This window comes from Budorcas taxicolor, chromosome 1 (genome assembly GCF_023091745.1).
Source record: "Budorcas taxicolor isolate Tak-1 chromosome 1, Takin1.1, whole genome shotgun sequence".
In the NCBI taxonomy this organism is placed as follows: domain Eukaryota; kingdom Metazoa; phylum Chordata; class Mammalia; order Artiodactyla; family Bovidae; genus Budorcas; species Budorcas taxicolor.
The window spans coordinates 133799640-133813971 of record NC_068910.1 but is presented as its reverse complement, the minus strand read 5'-3'; the positions used below and the strand labels follow the sequence as shown (position 1 = coordinate 133813971).

Here is a 14332-nt window from a genome sequence, read left to right as displayed (position 1 = left end):
GAACTGTTTGTTGTCTTATATTGAGCCACATGAGCTGTTTGTAAATTTTGAGACTAATCCCTTGTCGGTCACATCATTTGCAAATATTTTCTCCCAATCTGTGGGCTGACTTTTCATTTTATTTATGGTTTCCTTTGCTGTGCAAAAAAAAGAGAAAGCTTTTGAGTTTAATTAGGTCCCATTTGTTTATTTTTGTTTTTATTTCCATTAATCTGGGAGACCGCTCAAGAAAGATATTGCTGCAGTTTTATGTCAGAGTGTTCTGCCTATGTTTTCCTCTAAGAATTCTATGGTATCTGGTCTCATATTTAGGACTTTAATCCATTTTGCGGTCATGTTTGTGTGTGGAGTTAAAGAATGTCCTAGCTTCATTTTTTTCACATGCACCGTTTATTGAAGAGGGTGTCTTTTCTTCATTGTGTAGTCTTGCCTCTTATGTTGTAGCTTAATTGACCGTAGGTGCATGGGCTCATTTCTGGGCTTTTTATGCTGTTCCATTGATTTATATTTCTGTTTTTTGTGCCAGTGCCTTGTTCTTTAGTTTTTAAATCCATGCACCGAAGTTTCATTTTTGAATTTGAGTGACAATATTTTTTATTTCTTTTTTTCAGACTTTTGTTTTTTTATATTTTTTCATAACCTTCTGATTGTTTTTTCTCCCTAATAATATCCCATTCTAGTCTACGGAATTTATTCCTTCTTCTCCTCAATGTTTTAAATATGTTTGTTTTAAAGTGCTTTAGATCATTTTGCTATCTGTTTCTTGAAGATCCTTCAGTTGGTTGCATTTGCTGACATTCCTTCATGGTGGTTTATTTCTCATAGGGTCAGTAACGCTTTCCTTAGCTCCTCTTCAGAAGAGGTTGTTTTCCATCAGGGGGTCATGTGTCCCAGGTATGCTGACTTTCCTGCAGGGTGGTTTTTTTGTTCCCTGCTTCCAGGATCCTCCAAGTCTCACTGTGGGACTAGTTCTCCCGTTTCGTTTCTCAGCAGGGGGGTTCCTTCCTTTTAAAAGTAATGAATTCTGACTTGTTCAGGCCTGGAGTTACAATCTTTGTGGGTGATTCATCTCGCCGTGGGCCTGGAGTGCATCTTCCTTGCTTCTTTCCCAAGCCAGGGGCTGGAATTTTTCTGGTTTTGATTTTAGTGACAGGGCAACTCTTCGTGGCCCACAGATTTATGCAGAGAACCCTGTTCCGGTGCTTGACCCTGCGCGGCTGAAGTCCATCATCCCTGATAGAACCTGGCCCCAAGCCCCAGATTCTCTGTCAGATCCCAATGTAACCAACCAGGTGTCTTGGCCTCCTTAAGAAATAGAAATCAATCAGAGGCCAGAGGAGAAATTCAGGCAAAGCTTTATTGAGGTCTCTGCTGCAGCAGGGGCAAGTAAGAACGATCAACAGGTTCTCTTGCTTGCTTGCTTCCCAACCCCCCCACACCGCCCCCCGCCCTGTTGGAGCCGGGAGTGGTGGTGAGCTTGTTCCTTATATGTGAGGGTAGGGGAGTACCCAGGGGTCGGGCTGGAGGGGGGCTTAGGTGGTCTGCCCATCCCTTCAGTGGTATTGTGTGCAAGGGGGCATGTGCAATACCCTGCTTTTGCTCCTGACCCTCTGCTTTTTTACTCCAGGCTTTTCAAAAGTGGCAAATGGGTTTTTTGGACTCTTGTATCTTTTGTCCAGAATCTGCCGCAGTTGCACATGCACTCGGTCTTGCAGTTTCTTTGTATTTTGTTGCTTGAGGAGAGATGTGTCCAGGTGCAAGCATTGCAGTACTACAGCAACGGGGCCCAGGCCCCAGCCTGTCTGACAACGTGCCGTGGTGGGGCTGGGGGCGGCAGAGGGCCCCTTTGCCGTGAGATCCCTGCTCACTGCTTCCCACCTACTTAAGTCCATTCATTTGTGCAGTGCTTTCCTCTCCTTCCTGGCACCTGGGATTTCCCTGCGAAGCTTCCAGTCTTGGCTACCTATTAACATTTTTCAAGATTAGATTTTTACACAGCATTTCTCTTTGTTTAGAAGAAGAGGGGAGGTCTTTCTCTGTCAGCTCCACGGTCCACAGTATTATTGTTCTGAAGCATTAGACTGTTTTCTGGATTTGCCTAGATTTAATGTCTCAAATAGGATTCACTTTTTATACACACATGCACCCCCAGGCTCTTTAAGCATATATATTTCATTTATCTTCCTGGTTCATAATCCTTAATTTAGTAAAGATTTGCTGCTAAGTCACTTCAGTCGTGTCTGACTCTGTGCAACCCCACAGACGGCAGCCCACCAGGCTCCCCCGTCCCTGGGATTCTCCAGTCAAGAACGCTGGAGTGGGTTGCCATTTCCTTCTCCATTGCATGAAAGTGAAAAGTGAAAGTGAAGTCGCTGAGTCGTGTCCGACCCTCAGCGATCCCACGGACTGCAGCCTACCAGGCTCCTCCGTCCATGGGATTTTCCAGGCAGGAGTACTGGAGTGGGGTGCCGATGCCTTCTCCGTTAGTAAAGATTTAGTAGGCCCTAAACTGGGATCCTACAGCACAGACACAGGTTGAGGGGGTGGGCAGGCTTCCTGACACAAGACCATCGAACACCCAGATCTTCAGGTCCCTCAGTCAGCTCTCCCAGGGGGGAAACAACTAGTCACAGGTGACATTATTTTCCAGTGACTGCAGAGACATTCAGCAGAGCCTGTGTGACAACGCTGTTTTCCTCTCTAAGAGGTGCCTCTGATTTGGTTGCAGTAAAGTTCTCTGCAGTGAAGGCTTCTCTCTGGGAAATGCATTCTCTAGTTCCCGATTATTAATAGTAATTCTCCACGGAAGGAAAAGGTGAAAAATGCTGATTTAGCTGAGCTTTTCTGGTTTTCTCATTGAACAGCAGTTGCTGTCCAGTTCTTCCTTCCTCAACCAACCCCATCAGCCATAGCAGTAAATTCCTGTCGTCCCCAGCGGCACAGGGTGAAGTTGCTTCAAGGGCGAGGAAGAGTTTGTGTCCATTTTTTTCCCTCCTGGGTCCCTCTATTAGTCAGATCACCACAGTGGGACTCACTTCCTGTTTCTCAGCTCACTTCCTATTTCCAGCTGGGAATGCAATTTCCGTGACCTTTCTCTTTATGGCCAGCTGAGAATGGGAATAGAAAGTTTGGACGGCCTGGAGTCATGGGTTATAGGCAAGCTTGATCTGTGCAAGCACAAGGGGTGGGCAGAGATTTAGGTGGAAGGAAGAGGGAGTAAAACACAGGAAAGGCAAACAGGGACAGCCTCTGATGGTTCTCCTCCTCCCGGAGGCACCACAGCCGTTACAGCAGTGGGGTTGACCATCCACAGCTGGCTTGCAGCTGGTGGCTGATGGAGCAGGTACTGAAGGGCCTGAGAGGAATGGGGCAGCCTCTTAGAAAGCCCAGGGCTGCCTCTTGTGCAGGAGGGGAGCCTCTCAGACCTGCCCTGGCTGCCCTTCAAGGTGCAATTAGGCAGGAGCTGCTAGGTCCTAAGCCTGCTTCCCTTCCCATGCACATGGCTTGGATTGGGTTATGAAGCCATCCCCTTGTGCCTGTCTGTCAAGTTTGGTTTTCATCTTTGTTCTGAAAGAGAGGCTTCCTTAGCATTGCCACAGACCTGCACAGTCTGTCCAGCTGGCCGCCCAGCTGCCTCACTGCCCATCTTTGCTCTTACTCCCAGCCCTACGGTCTTGTTGGCCGCCCTCCGCCCTTGGACTCACCTCTCCCACAGGGCCTTGTATTTACCCTTCCCTCTCCCCCTGTACCTAGGGAATCTTCTTGGAAGCAGTGTCAGGCCTCTCACCCTATTCTGTTGGCTGTATGTCCAACTGACACTCCAGCAGCTATGGTTGGGATCTAACTTCCTCCAGGAATGGGGCCACTTGGGATCTCTACTGTGGACTGAAGATCAGAACACCCAACAGTCAGGAGAGTTGTTTTGTGATATTGGTCAGTCGCTAAGTTGTGTCTGACTCTTTGCAATCCTGGGGACTGAAGCACGCCAGGCTTCCCTGTCCTTCACCATCTCCTGGAATTGGCTCAAACTCAGGTCTGTTGAGTCGGTGATGCCATCCAGCCATCTCATCCTCTGTTGCCCCTTTTTCCTTCTGCTCTCTTATCTTTCCCAGCATCAGGGTCCTTTCCCACAAGAGGGCTCTTCCCATCAGGTGGCCAAAGTATTGGAGCTTCAGCATCAGTCCTTCCAATGAATATTCAGGAGAGAGATATGGCATTAGCCTTCTATTGAGATGTGATACTTCCCTCTTTCCAAGTTGCCAAATAGAATGTTCCGTTTGAAGATGATTTGCTTCTCAATGATTTCTCTTTGCATGCATCTGGGAGAGCTGATAGTTTATCATTCCAGTATTTATAAATGAATGAGGAAGCAGGAAGAACATTGTCATTCCTATTGCATTTAGAGTTTGCTCACGTGCCAGCGTGTCCTGGTTGTCTCTGAGTGGGTTGACAGGAGAGGTTATGTGATCTTTGATCAGGTGACGGCAGCAAAGTGGATTTGAGAAGCTGGTTTTGTAAAGTCACTCTGCCATCCCTTGACACTGCCCGCCTTCGACAGCCCCAAAGAGCCCCCACCCCCTTCCTCAGGCACTGCCAAGGCTATGATGCCCGTGCTCCAGGCCCTTGCCGCTTCAAGGCGCATGTCAGGGCTCCTCTGTGGCGTCTTCGCAGATTACAGAAGCCCATCGTTACCTCTGCTTCTTTTGACCTGTTTGTCCATTTCATGCACTTACAGCCTAGTGTGTGCTGTCTTTCCTGCCGTTTAGGACTTGTGTTTGGGAGGTAGGAAGTGTTATTGCTCTGTTGTCCCCCGTGTGCCTGTCCCAGGGACACACGGTAGGTGGCTGAGTATTCGTTGGTGCCACTCAGGGCACTCAGTAAAGGCACAGAATATGTTGTTGTTTAAGATTTTAAGATAATGAAGGAAACGTGACTCTTGTCCTCTTTCTCTGTAGTTACAAGCTGTTCCCAAACTGTGTCCCCTCCTTTGGGTTCCGCCACCTGCTGCCTCTCACGGACCGAGTGGACAGCTTCAACGAGGAAGTTCGGAAGCAGAGGGTGTCCCGGAACCGCGATGCCCCGGAGGGTGGCTTTGACGCAGTGCTCCAGGCGGCTGTCTGCAAGGTAACCTTCCCTTCTGTCCCGTCCCTGCACGGGAGATCAACGAAGAGGCATCAGTGTGGGTGCTGGCATTGCCTCTGTATTTTGAGCCACCCCAGCCCATGGGCTCCCTTCCGCTGTTGCATCAGAGGGTGAGCTCAGTGGGCCCCTGGGGAAATCTGCAGCCATCAAACCAGCTGGAGTGCAGGGATGACTGGGGGCTGGTGTGTGGCTGTGTCAGGGTGTGGCTGTGTACAGTGGGAAGCCGTCTTTGCCAGCAGACAGCTGTTCTGTGTTTCTGCATTTGACTCTTTTGTCCCTTTTTTGGGGGAGTGGGGAGGGAAGGGGTGGAGTCGAGCCATATGCATAGAACCTTGTAGAGCTTTATGACCCAATTTTCGTAAATACTAAAGATTGCTCTCTTGGGGAAATCCAGTGAAAGAAGAACTTGCTTGTCATCTTTGGTTTTCTTTCTGTCTGTTTGTCTTTCTCCTGTTTCTCTGTAATATATGAATCCAGAGGGAGGACACAGACTTAGGTCAGAAATGAACTCAGGCTTTGAGAGGTTCCAATCTCAGCAAAATATGTAACTGGAATGTTGGTAATAATTTATTCTTAAAATAATTTTCTACTGTCAAAACAACCCAATAACATCAACAAAAGATAAAAATAAATGTCACTCTTGAATTTTGCTATCCCAACACATACTTCAGAATTTTTTCCAGAGTGGTCATCACACACTGTGCATAATTGGTAGCACTTTCTTGAACGTTTCAGGGGGCTCAGCAGCAGGGCGGTGGTTGGGACACCCATGTCTGGGGGAGGAGGGCTGGGTAGGGAGGTTAGCATTCAGTCTGGGGAGGCCACATAACTGATCTCAGGGAGCCTGTGTCTAGTGCTTCACAGACTCACTTCTCCTCCTCTCAGTCCTTTACAAAATGATAAGAGAGTCATGGTTGTCCTTCCTGAAATATTAATAAAACCCCAAATGGTAGACAGAGGGGGATAAGGGGAAAGGAAAGTGTGAGGAAAGCAGCAGAGCCTTCTCCGTCCTCTGCTTGGTCCCACTGGCATTCTGCCCATCCCTGTTCCTTGGGGCCGCCCCGGAGAGGAAGGTCTCAGTGGCCCCTGCCCAGCTGCTGGCCAGAGGTGAATGGTTTGATTCAGAGGCCCCTGATGCTTCATAGCAGCCCAAGAAAGGCAGCCAGGACCCAGCTAGATTCAGCTCTGAATCTTTCAAGTAAGTCACAAAGTAGTTCATGGATTTGCCTCAGGAAGAAAAATTATGACTCTCATTCCATTTTTGACTCTCATTCAGATACTGACTGTATGGGGTGCTATCTTTAGAGATGTTCTGCCAAATCCACTGCTTGGCAGAAAAAAATAGTGCAGGGGAAACACAGGATCCCTCTCGCCACCCCATCCTGGGAATATTGTGGGTTTTCTTTTTGAGGGGGAAACTCATGTTTAAGGCTAGGGGGAAGAACCCAGTAACAGGCCTGTGCACTGTCCAGTTATATTAATTCTGTTTGATTAGATGAATCAGAATGGCGTGATGGAATGCTGGAGGTTTGGTGGTCTGTGAGAAGCTGTTTGATTTGTTCTTCCCCCACAGTACCTTCCCTTGTTGTCCCAGACGCATGACAATATCCTTCCCTTTGAAAACTCAGTATTTTAAGACTGGAGTGTTGGTGGAGATGCTACAGATTTCTTAGACTCAGTGCCTGCACCTGGTTGTGAATCGTTGGCTAAGAGGCATTTTAGCGTGTGTTTCGGTTTCATATCTTTTGGCGTTTTTTTTAATTCCCCACCTTGCCCTCTTGATAAAACAGTGTAGAGGTATGACTGTATTGTGCAAGCAAAAGAGAAAAAATAACAGAAAAGATTGGAAATAAGTAGACCAAAGTGTTAACAGCAGTTGACTCTAGTGATAGGATTATGTGTGGCTTTCTTTCCTCTCTGTTTTTTAATTTCATATTTTACTTAAATTTTCACAATAAATGACATGTGATTTTTAAATTTTGTAATGGAATATTTCAAACATGTGAGAGTAGAGAAAATAGTGAAATAAAACCCCATGTACCCATGGTCCATTCTTGGGCAGTTACCAATCTAGCCAGTCTTGTTTCATTTGTATTCCTAACCACTTTATTTTCATTATTTGAAGTAAATCCTAGATATCATTTGTTTCAGTGATATTTAGATTTTTAATGTTAATTAGATTTCAGTGATAATGAGATTTTTAAAGTTCTTTTAAAAGCCCTAAGTAAGCATGCCTTATCTTGTTGACTGTATTTTCTGCCTCCTCCTGATTTGCCCAGATTAAAGGCCCTTACTCTTAATCCTACAAACTGAATGTGACAGCGCCAGCAGGCCTGTGATCTCTGCAGTTGGAGAGAGTCTCCTGAAGGCCGGAGCTGACTAGGCAGCCCCAGTGCTGTCTTCCTCTGACCCCATGCCCTGGAGATGGAGCTGATAACAGGCCTACTCCTTGCCCACAGGGGCGGGTGCTTTGTTCTGATTTCATTCTCACTCTGGCTTCCCTAGGATGGACTGATAGTTACCAACTAGAGAGACTTAGGGGTATGGAATGCTCACATGACTGGTCTTAAATCCCACCCTGACCGCCGGCTTTACATTTCTTGGGAAGCTGCTCTTTGCAAAAAGAAGGAAACAGTCTGTTTCTACTTAGGATTGTATTTAGGTTAAGTAGAATTCTGCTTCTATGAGTGGACATTCTGAGTTGCCATCTCTCCCTGCTGCAGGTTACATTGTTAGGAGAGGCCATGGACCAGCAGCCACAGCTAAGGAACCCCTCTGTCACCAATGCAGGCGTTTTTCCTGAGGCTCTACTGGCCTGGGCTGGAACGAGGGAGTGCCTCTACCCCCAATTTCTTATCTTTACCTAGAGACCTTTAATTAAACTTGTTATACTTGGTCTGAATAATGGTTTCACCCTTTACTGCTTCTGTTGCTCTCCTGGGACTTCCTAGAAGTTGACTGTAAGTTGTTTATTCTGAAATTCAGTAGGTGGAAGTGTGATGAGTGGTTCAGATTGGAGCCATGGCTGCTTTCCTGCTCTCCCCAAATAGGGAGAGCTGCTGCCCTGGGGAAACAAAGGGTGGAGGGGGTGCCCAGGAGCTCAGAGTTGTCAGTCTCAGCTTCGCTGTTCTCTGTGACTCTCAAGTCAAACACGTTCCCTGCAAAGTTATGCCTGGCTGGGTGTGTCCCAGCTATGTGGATTCTGTGGGCTGCTTTCTCCCATCAGACAGAAAAATCAGATCTCTGCAACCCAGCTTATTCCCTTTCGGCCTTACCTTCTAGCCCCCTAACATTTATCCATCTTATCCTTTAGACAGATTTTCTGTTCTAATCTCAATTACCTAATTTTGCATTATTTATTATTTTTTTAAGCATTGTATGTCTTCTCAGAAATAGGTTGATAAGTATGTCTCAAAGCAAACAAAGTAAGTTTGCGTGTAAACAGTCTTGGCGTGGCATGGGTCCTTTATCCCTTGACTAGTGAGAGCATCTTAATGTAAAATGGGGACCACAGCCCCAGATAGGCTGGAGGGACAGCTTCCTCCGATAAGACTTCCTGCAGGAATGCAGATTCTGTGGGCCTCTGGAAGCAAAATAATGGCTGCCCTTGCCCCACTATCATCCTTGCTCCAGGTGTTTTGTATACATCAGCTCTGATTCTCACAACAGCCCTGTAGTGTATTGGTGGTGTTGGTGCACAGTTTGGGGGCTCAGTGGTAAAGAATCTGCCTGCCAGTGCAGGAGATGCCAGAGGCACGAGTTCAGTCCCAGGGGCAGGAAGATGCCCTGGAGGAGGAAACGCAACCCACTCCAGTATTCTTGCCTGGAGAATCCCCATGGACAGAGGAGCCTGGCGGCTGCAGTCCTAGGGTTGCAAAGAGGCAGACACCACTGAGCACGCATGCTGTAGTGCCCAGTTTACAGGTGAGGAAACCGAGTGTCCCGAGGTTCATTATACTGACTGTTGGTAATAGCAGAGCCAGGTTTGCACCAGTTCCTCCTAAAGCCCCAGCCCTGTCTATTTCCTGGTACTGGGCACTTTAGGAAGTATTGATAGTGCCATGCAGAGCAGAGAGGACTTGATTTAGAGTCCTCTTGTCCCGATTCAAGTTGTGTCTCTTCTGCTACTAATGGCTCCATGGTGGTCTGGGTGCTCGGCTGGAGGGGAGGAAGCCCAGGGTGCCCTCCAGCATGCTGTCAGTGCCCCTTTTCACAAAGGACACGTCATAGCCTTGTTTGTGCCCCTTTGCCCAGAGTCCTTGATTCTGCTTTTTGTCTCTCCTGGCTCAGTTTTGAGCCCAGACCAGGCAGTGGCTGCTGTGGATACAGCAGAGGGTGGAGAATTCCCCAGTCCTGGAGGCAGGCTCAGCTCTGAGAGGTTTTTACTCTGCCCACCCTCCCCTGGAGTTGACTTGGCTTCTTTTGACTGTTGTCTGATTTCTTTTAGACCTGAGACTTGTCATTTTTCCAAGTACGAACTGAGAAATGTAGACAATTGCCTTTCTTTCTGAGTTATCTGTCTCGGCGTGTTTCTGCTAGCAGATCACACTGTGGTTTCTGGGGCTTAGCGCAACCCGCCCTGCTTGTTCTTCCCCTGGTCTTTGTGAAGCCTGGGAAAGTATTGGATTTCTCTGTGGTCCATGGAGGCTGTAGGGCTGTGTGCGCAGGCACACGGGCCCTCTGTCCATGCTCATGAGGTGTTTTTGTCGGAGGTGGTACAGGTTCTCCTTGGCTTTCTGTTTTACAGATGGTTGTGGTTTAACGTGGGGCTTCCCTGGTGGCTCCTCATTAAAGAATCCACCTGCAATGTGGGAGACCCAGGTTCGATCCCTGGGTTGAGAAGATCTCCTGGAGGAGGGAACAGCAACCCACTCCAGTATTCCTGCATGGAAAATCCTATGGACAGAGGAGCCTAGCGGGCTGCAGTCCATGGGTCTCAAAGGGTAGGGCACGACTGAGCGACTAAGCGTGCATACGTGGTTTAATGTGAACTTCTGAGTCACTCAGCTGTCTTGGTCCCTCGAGTGATATGTCCTTGTTCTGCCTCCTGCCTGCGAGCTGTGCTGTAGGCCTCGCTGTCCTGCTCACAGCTGCTGGTTCCACACGAGGGGTAGGAAGAGACAGAGTTACAGCTCAGAGTTATCAGCAGGGCACAGGTGAAGAGTTTGTGTCTCACTTTTTTTAAAGAAATTAATTTCTTAGTTAACGGCGGCTCTGGGTCTCCATCGTTGCGTGGCTTTCCTCTAGTTGTGGTGCACGGGTGCGGCTCTGTAGCTGTGGTGTGTGGCACGCACACTCATTGCAGTGGCTTCTCTAGTTGTGGAGCACAGGCTGTAGGCGAGTGGGCTTCGTTGTCCTGCAGCGTGTGGGATGCCCCCAGACCCAGGGATCCCCCCAGGGACCAAACCTGTGTCCCCTGTGTTGGTAGGCGGTTTCTTTACCACTGAGCCACCAGGGAGGCCCATGTCTCAGTTGCCTGCGTAGCTGTCCCTACACCTTGGCTCCCTTGGCTGACGATGGCAGGGAGGACTCAAGCTGGGAAAAATTAGAAGGCCCCTGCAATGAACGAGGCTGTATTTCAATACCCGGCGGGAATGCCAGTGTTTCAGATGATGGGCTCATTTTTGCTGTATTTGAGGCAAAGGGGGAAAGTGACAAGAGTTTATTCTTGGGCCCTCCTGACACTGCTCTTCCTAGCCTTCATCCTGGCCTCTGGATTCCAGTCACAGTGACCTTCCGTCCATTACTCTGACTCATGGGAGGCCCTTGGCACCTGCTGGTTCCTCTGCTTGGAATACTCCTCCCCTGTATTCTCGCATTTCTTTCAAAAATTAAAAAAAATTAGTAGACTGTATTTTTTTAAGAGCAGTTCTCTGTTCATAGTAAAATTGAATAGGAAGTACACAGAGTTCCCGTATACCCTCCTCCCATATGCACCCTCCCCCAGCAGAATGACACATCACTGTCTCACAAGGCCTGTAGCTGACACAAGGTTTTTCTTGGTGGTTCTATGGGTTTGGGCAGATATAATGACATGTGTCCCCCAGCGTCATACCATGCAGAGCATTCCAGTGCCTGTGCATCCCTCCCACCTCCACCCATGAACCCTCTTTTAGTGTTTGTTCTCTGCCTACTTGGGACCTCTGCTTGCTTGCCTTATGTCAAGGAAGCCTTCCCGGATCCTCCTGAAGAGGTTGGAGTTGCTGTGCACCAGGCCTTGGTCATGTCAATGCAGTTATTTTTATTTGAGTGATGTCTGCCTCCGCTGTGAGACTGGCAGCTTCCTGAAGGCAGGGAACCACGTCTGTTTTCACACCACCTGGTTCGGCAGCACCAAGCTCATTGCCTGCACACGGCAGTTTCTTCTTGAATATTTGGCAGACAAGGAGATGCTTTGTCCTCACTGGTTCCTTTATGCTTCTGAAGTTTAGGATGCCCATGTCTGCCTGGTTCCCAAGTGCTCCATGTCATTCACACATACTTCACATGTCCTCTGAAGCAGAACCAGAAGTACTGTTACTGGACCATACTTTCCAACTTCAGAATGTTTATTGTGTGCCCAGTAAGTGCTCAGTGACAGGTATGGTGAAGAAAATTAAAGATGAGAAAAAGTCCTCATCCTCCAAGATTTGATCTGAGCTTGCAGATCCACTCAAAGGAAATACAACAACCTATTTGTAAACATTAAATAGAACTATGTAAAATCATGGACATTTTACTATCAATGAAATTTGATATTTGACTATTGATAGTTTCTCCTACAAAAATTGAAAATGCATATAGTTCAGCCTCATATATTGCAATTGTTGTCTTTAGTTCAGGTTTGACTCACCATAAGAGTCTACATTATACATTTTCTACTGCAAGTTGTTAGGACTTGGGCTACAGATGAATGTCTAAATCCTCAGTCATGGTCTGAGATTTCTTTTCCCTGAGGAATGAAATGCAGCATTTTCACCTGTAAGTTGAACCACAGACAGATTTTTTAAAAAGATTTTTCATTGCAAAGCATGGATGGAAACAGGAGGAACAAACTACTGATGAGAGCATGTTTACTGTTAAAAAGTGACGGAAATAGGCTTGAATGTCCACATGATTGGGGAAGTGAATCAGGGAGAATCCAGCCTTGTTTTTCCTCATGTGCATCGTTGGAATTGAGGCTCCTTGGTCCCCAAGCTCAGCTCTGCTATGGGTTCTGTGCCTTGGCTGGTCAGGTCTGCCTTCTTCCCATCCTCTTTTCCTCCCTCAAATCTATTCTCTCTCTGTGCTTGCCTGAAAGGTCAACACACAGAGTGTTTCAGTTATGACTTTCAAAATTTGTTGGGCACTTACTTGTCTGCAGGATGCCCCATTAGCTGCTGTGAGAGATACACAGTGATGAAGCCACAGCTCCCACCCCTGGGAGCATCTCTCCAGTTGGACGACAGATGCCTATATTGACAATCTAAAATGCTGGCGGAGTGCACAGACTCTGTCGAAGGTCTGGCTTGGGGGACCCAGTGGTTAACTAAGTGTTCTATCCCTTCAAGGGATCACCTTTGTCTCTTTGCATCCCTGTGTTGGCCCTGAGGCTGTGATGCTGATGATGTTATTGATTACCATTGGCTGAGAGCCAGGCTTCTATGCCATGTACTTCATGGGGCTTGTTTTACCTAATCCATTGAAAAGAAAGTGAAAGTGACGTTGCTCAGTCGTGTCCGACTCTTTGCGACCCCATGGACTGCAGCCTATGAGACTCCTCCATCCATGGAATTTTCCAGGCAAGAGAACTGGAGTGGGTTGCCATTTCCTTCTCCAGGGGGATCTTCCTGACCCAGGGATTGAACCCGTGTCTCCCGCATTGCAAGCAGATGCTTTTATTACCTGAGCCACCAGGGATGCTATATTATATTGTCCCATTTTGATGATCAAAACAAGCCTGGAAAGGTTGAGTAGCATTAGAAGGTCTTACAACTGGAAATGACAGAGCCAGAGATGGAACTGTATCCACTTTGCCAGCTCCAGAGACAGAATTCTTAACCTTGACCTTAGAGAGCCTGCCACTTTTTGGGCCACACAGGAGCAGAGAGGTGGGAGGGGTGTGCTTCCAAAGAGGGCGGGTCCTGGTCTCAGGAAGCATTTTGGTTTCCCGTGTGACTCAGTTCACCAGCGAAGAGCCAGGACCAAGTCTGTCCCTGGAGAGACAGCTGCACATGCTGCTGTCCTCTGAAGCGCAGAGCTTCCTGTTTACAAGAAACAGTTATAAGGAGGCTCCAGCAGCCTCTGGGTTTGCTAGGGAAACCTCAAGTACCATGCCAAGGTCCGCGCGCTGCCGGAGCCCAGCCCTTGGAGTGATGCGCATCTTTGCCCTTGGCTTCCCCATCTGTGAGATGGGAACTCTGCATCCCCTTTTGCATTTATAATTTCTGGCATCTGGGAACCGTGACTCTGCTGTTTGGCTCTCCCACATAGCACTGTGGAGAGACTTTCTCAGATGGTGCGTCCTTCCCAGCAGTGAGGGAGTGTGTGGCTGGTGACTCTTGCATGACAGCTGAAGCCCGTGGCTGTGTCAGCACCTGGCTGGAGGACCCAGGTGTTTGGGTGACTGTTGCTTTTACTCAGATAGGCTCATGTTGAGAACAGAGAACCCCATGGTTAAAGCTGGTGTTTCTGTCCGTGAAGAAACTGCTAGCTACACGGCATCCTGACCTAAGGCCTCCCCATATGGAACTGTGTCTACAAGAGAGAGTACTGTGGCCGGGTTCCTAGAGATCGATGTGCCAGACCCTTCCCCACCCTCCCACAGGGCATATCTGAGACTCCCTCTCACACTTGCCATGCTCTGATGTGGTCTGTGTGTGAGAAGGTCATTGGGATGTGGGCATCAGGACTCACAGGCTTCCGTGAGCCTGTCAGAAGACCCAGACACTTGCAGTCCCAGCCCCTCCTTCCTCTGCAGCCAGGCTACATCCCAGGACCTGCATGTGCTTCTGGGGCTGTGTTTAAGACAGACATTGATACTGGAGAACAGAGAGGGTGAGTGGATGGTGCTAGGGTTGGAAACCACACCCCTGAGGAGTGGTTAAAGGTGAGCTAGGAGGAGAGACACCACCAGAAGAAGTGTGTTTCCTGACCTCAGACGTCACTACGGAGGAGGGCCGTTCAGGGAACATACCTGGGTGGCCACAGAGAAACAGGTTCGTGTTCAAGG

The 14332-nt window shown here is 48.2% G+C and overlaps 1 protein-coding gene across 1 annotated transcript in view; it reads left to right on the top strand.

Annotated features, from left to right (window-relative positions):
- The window catches only part of ITGB5 (integrin subunit beta 5), a 111894-nt gene that overhangs the window by 34634 nt on the left and 62928 nt on the right, over positions 1 to 14332 (top strand). Inside the window, exon 5 of the mRNA XM_052653972.1 lies at positions 4956 to 5124. Within this exon, the coding sequence (XP_052509932.1) occupies positions 4956 to 5124 (169 nt within the window). The remainder of the gene's footprint in view (positions 1 to 4955; positions 5125 to 14332) is intronic.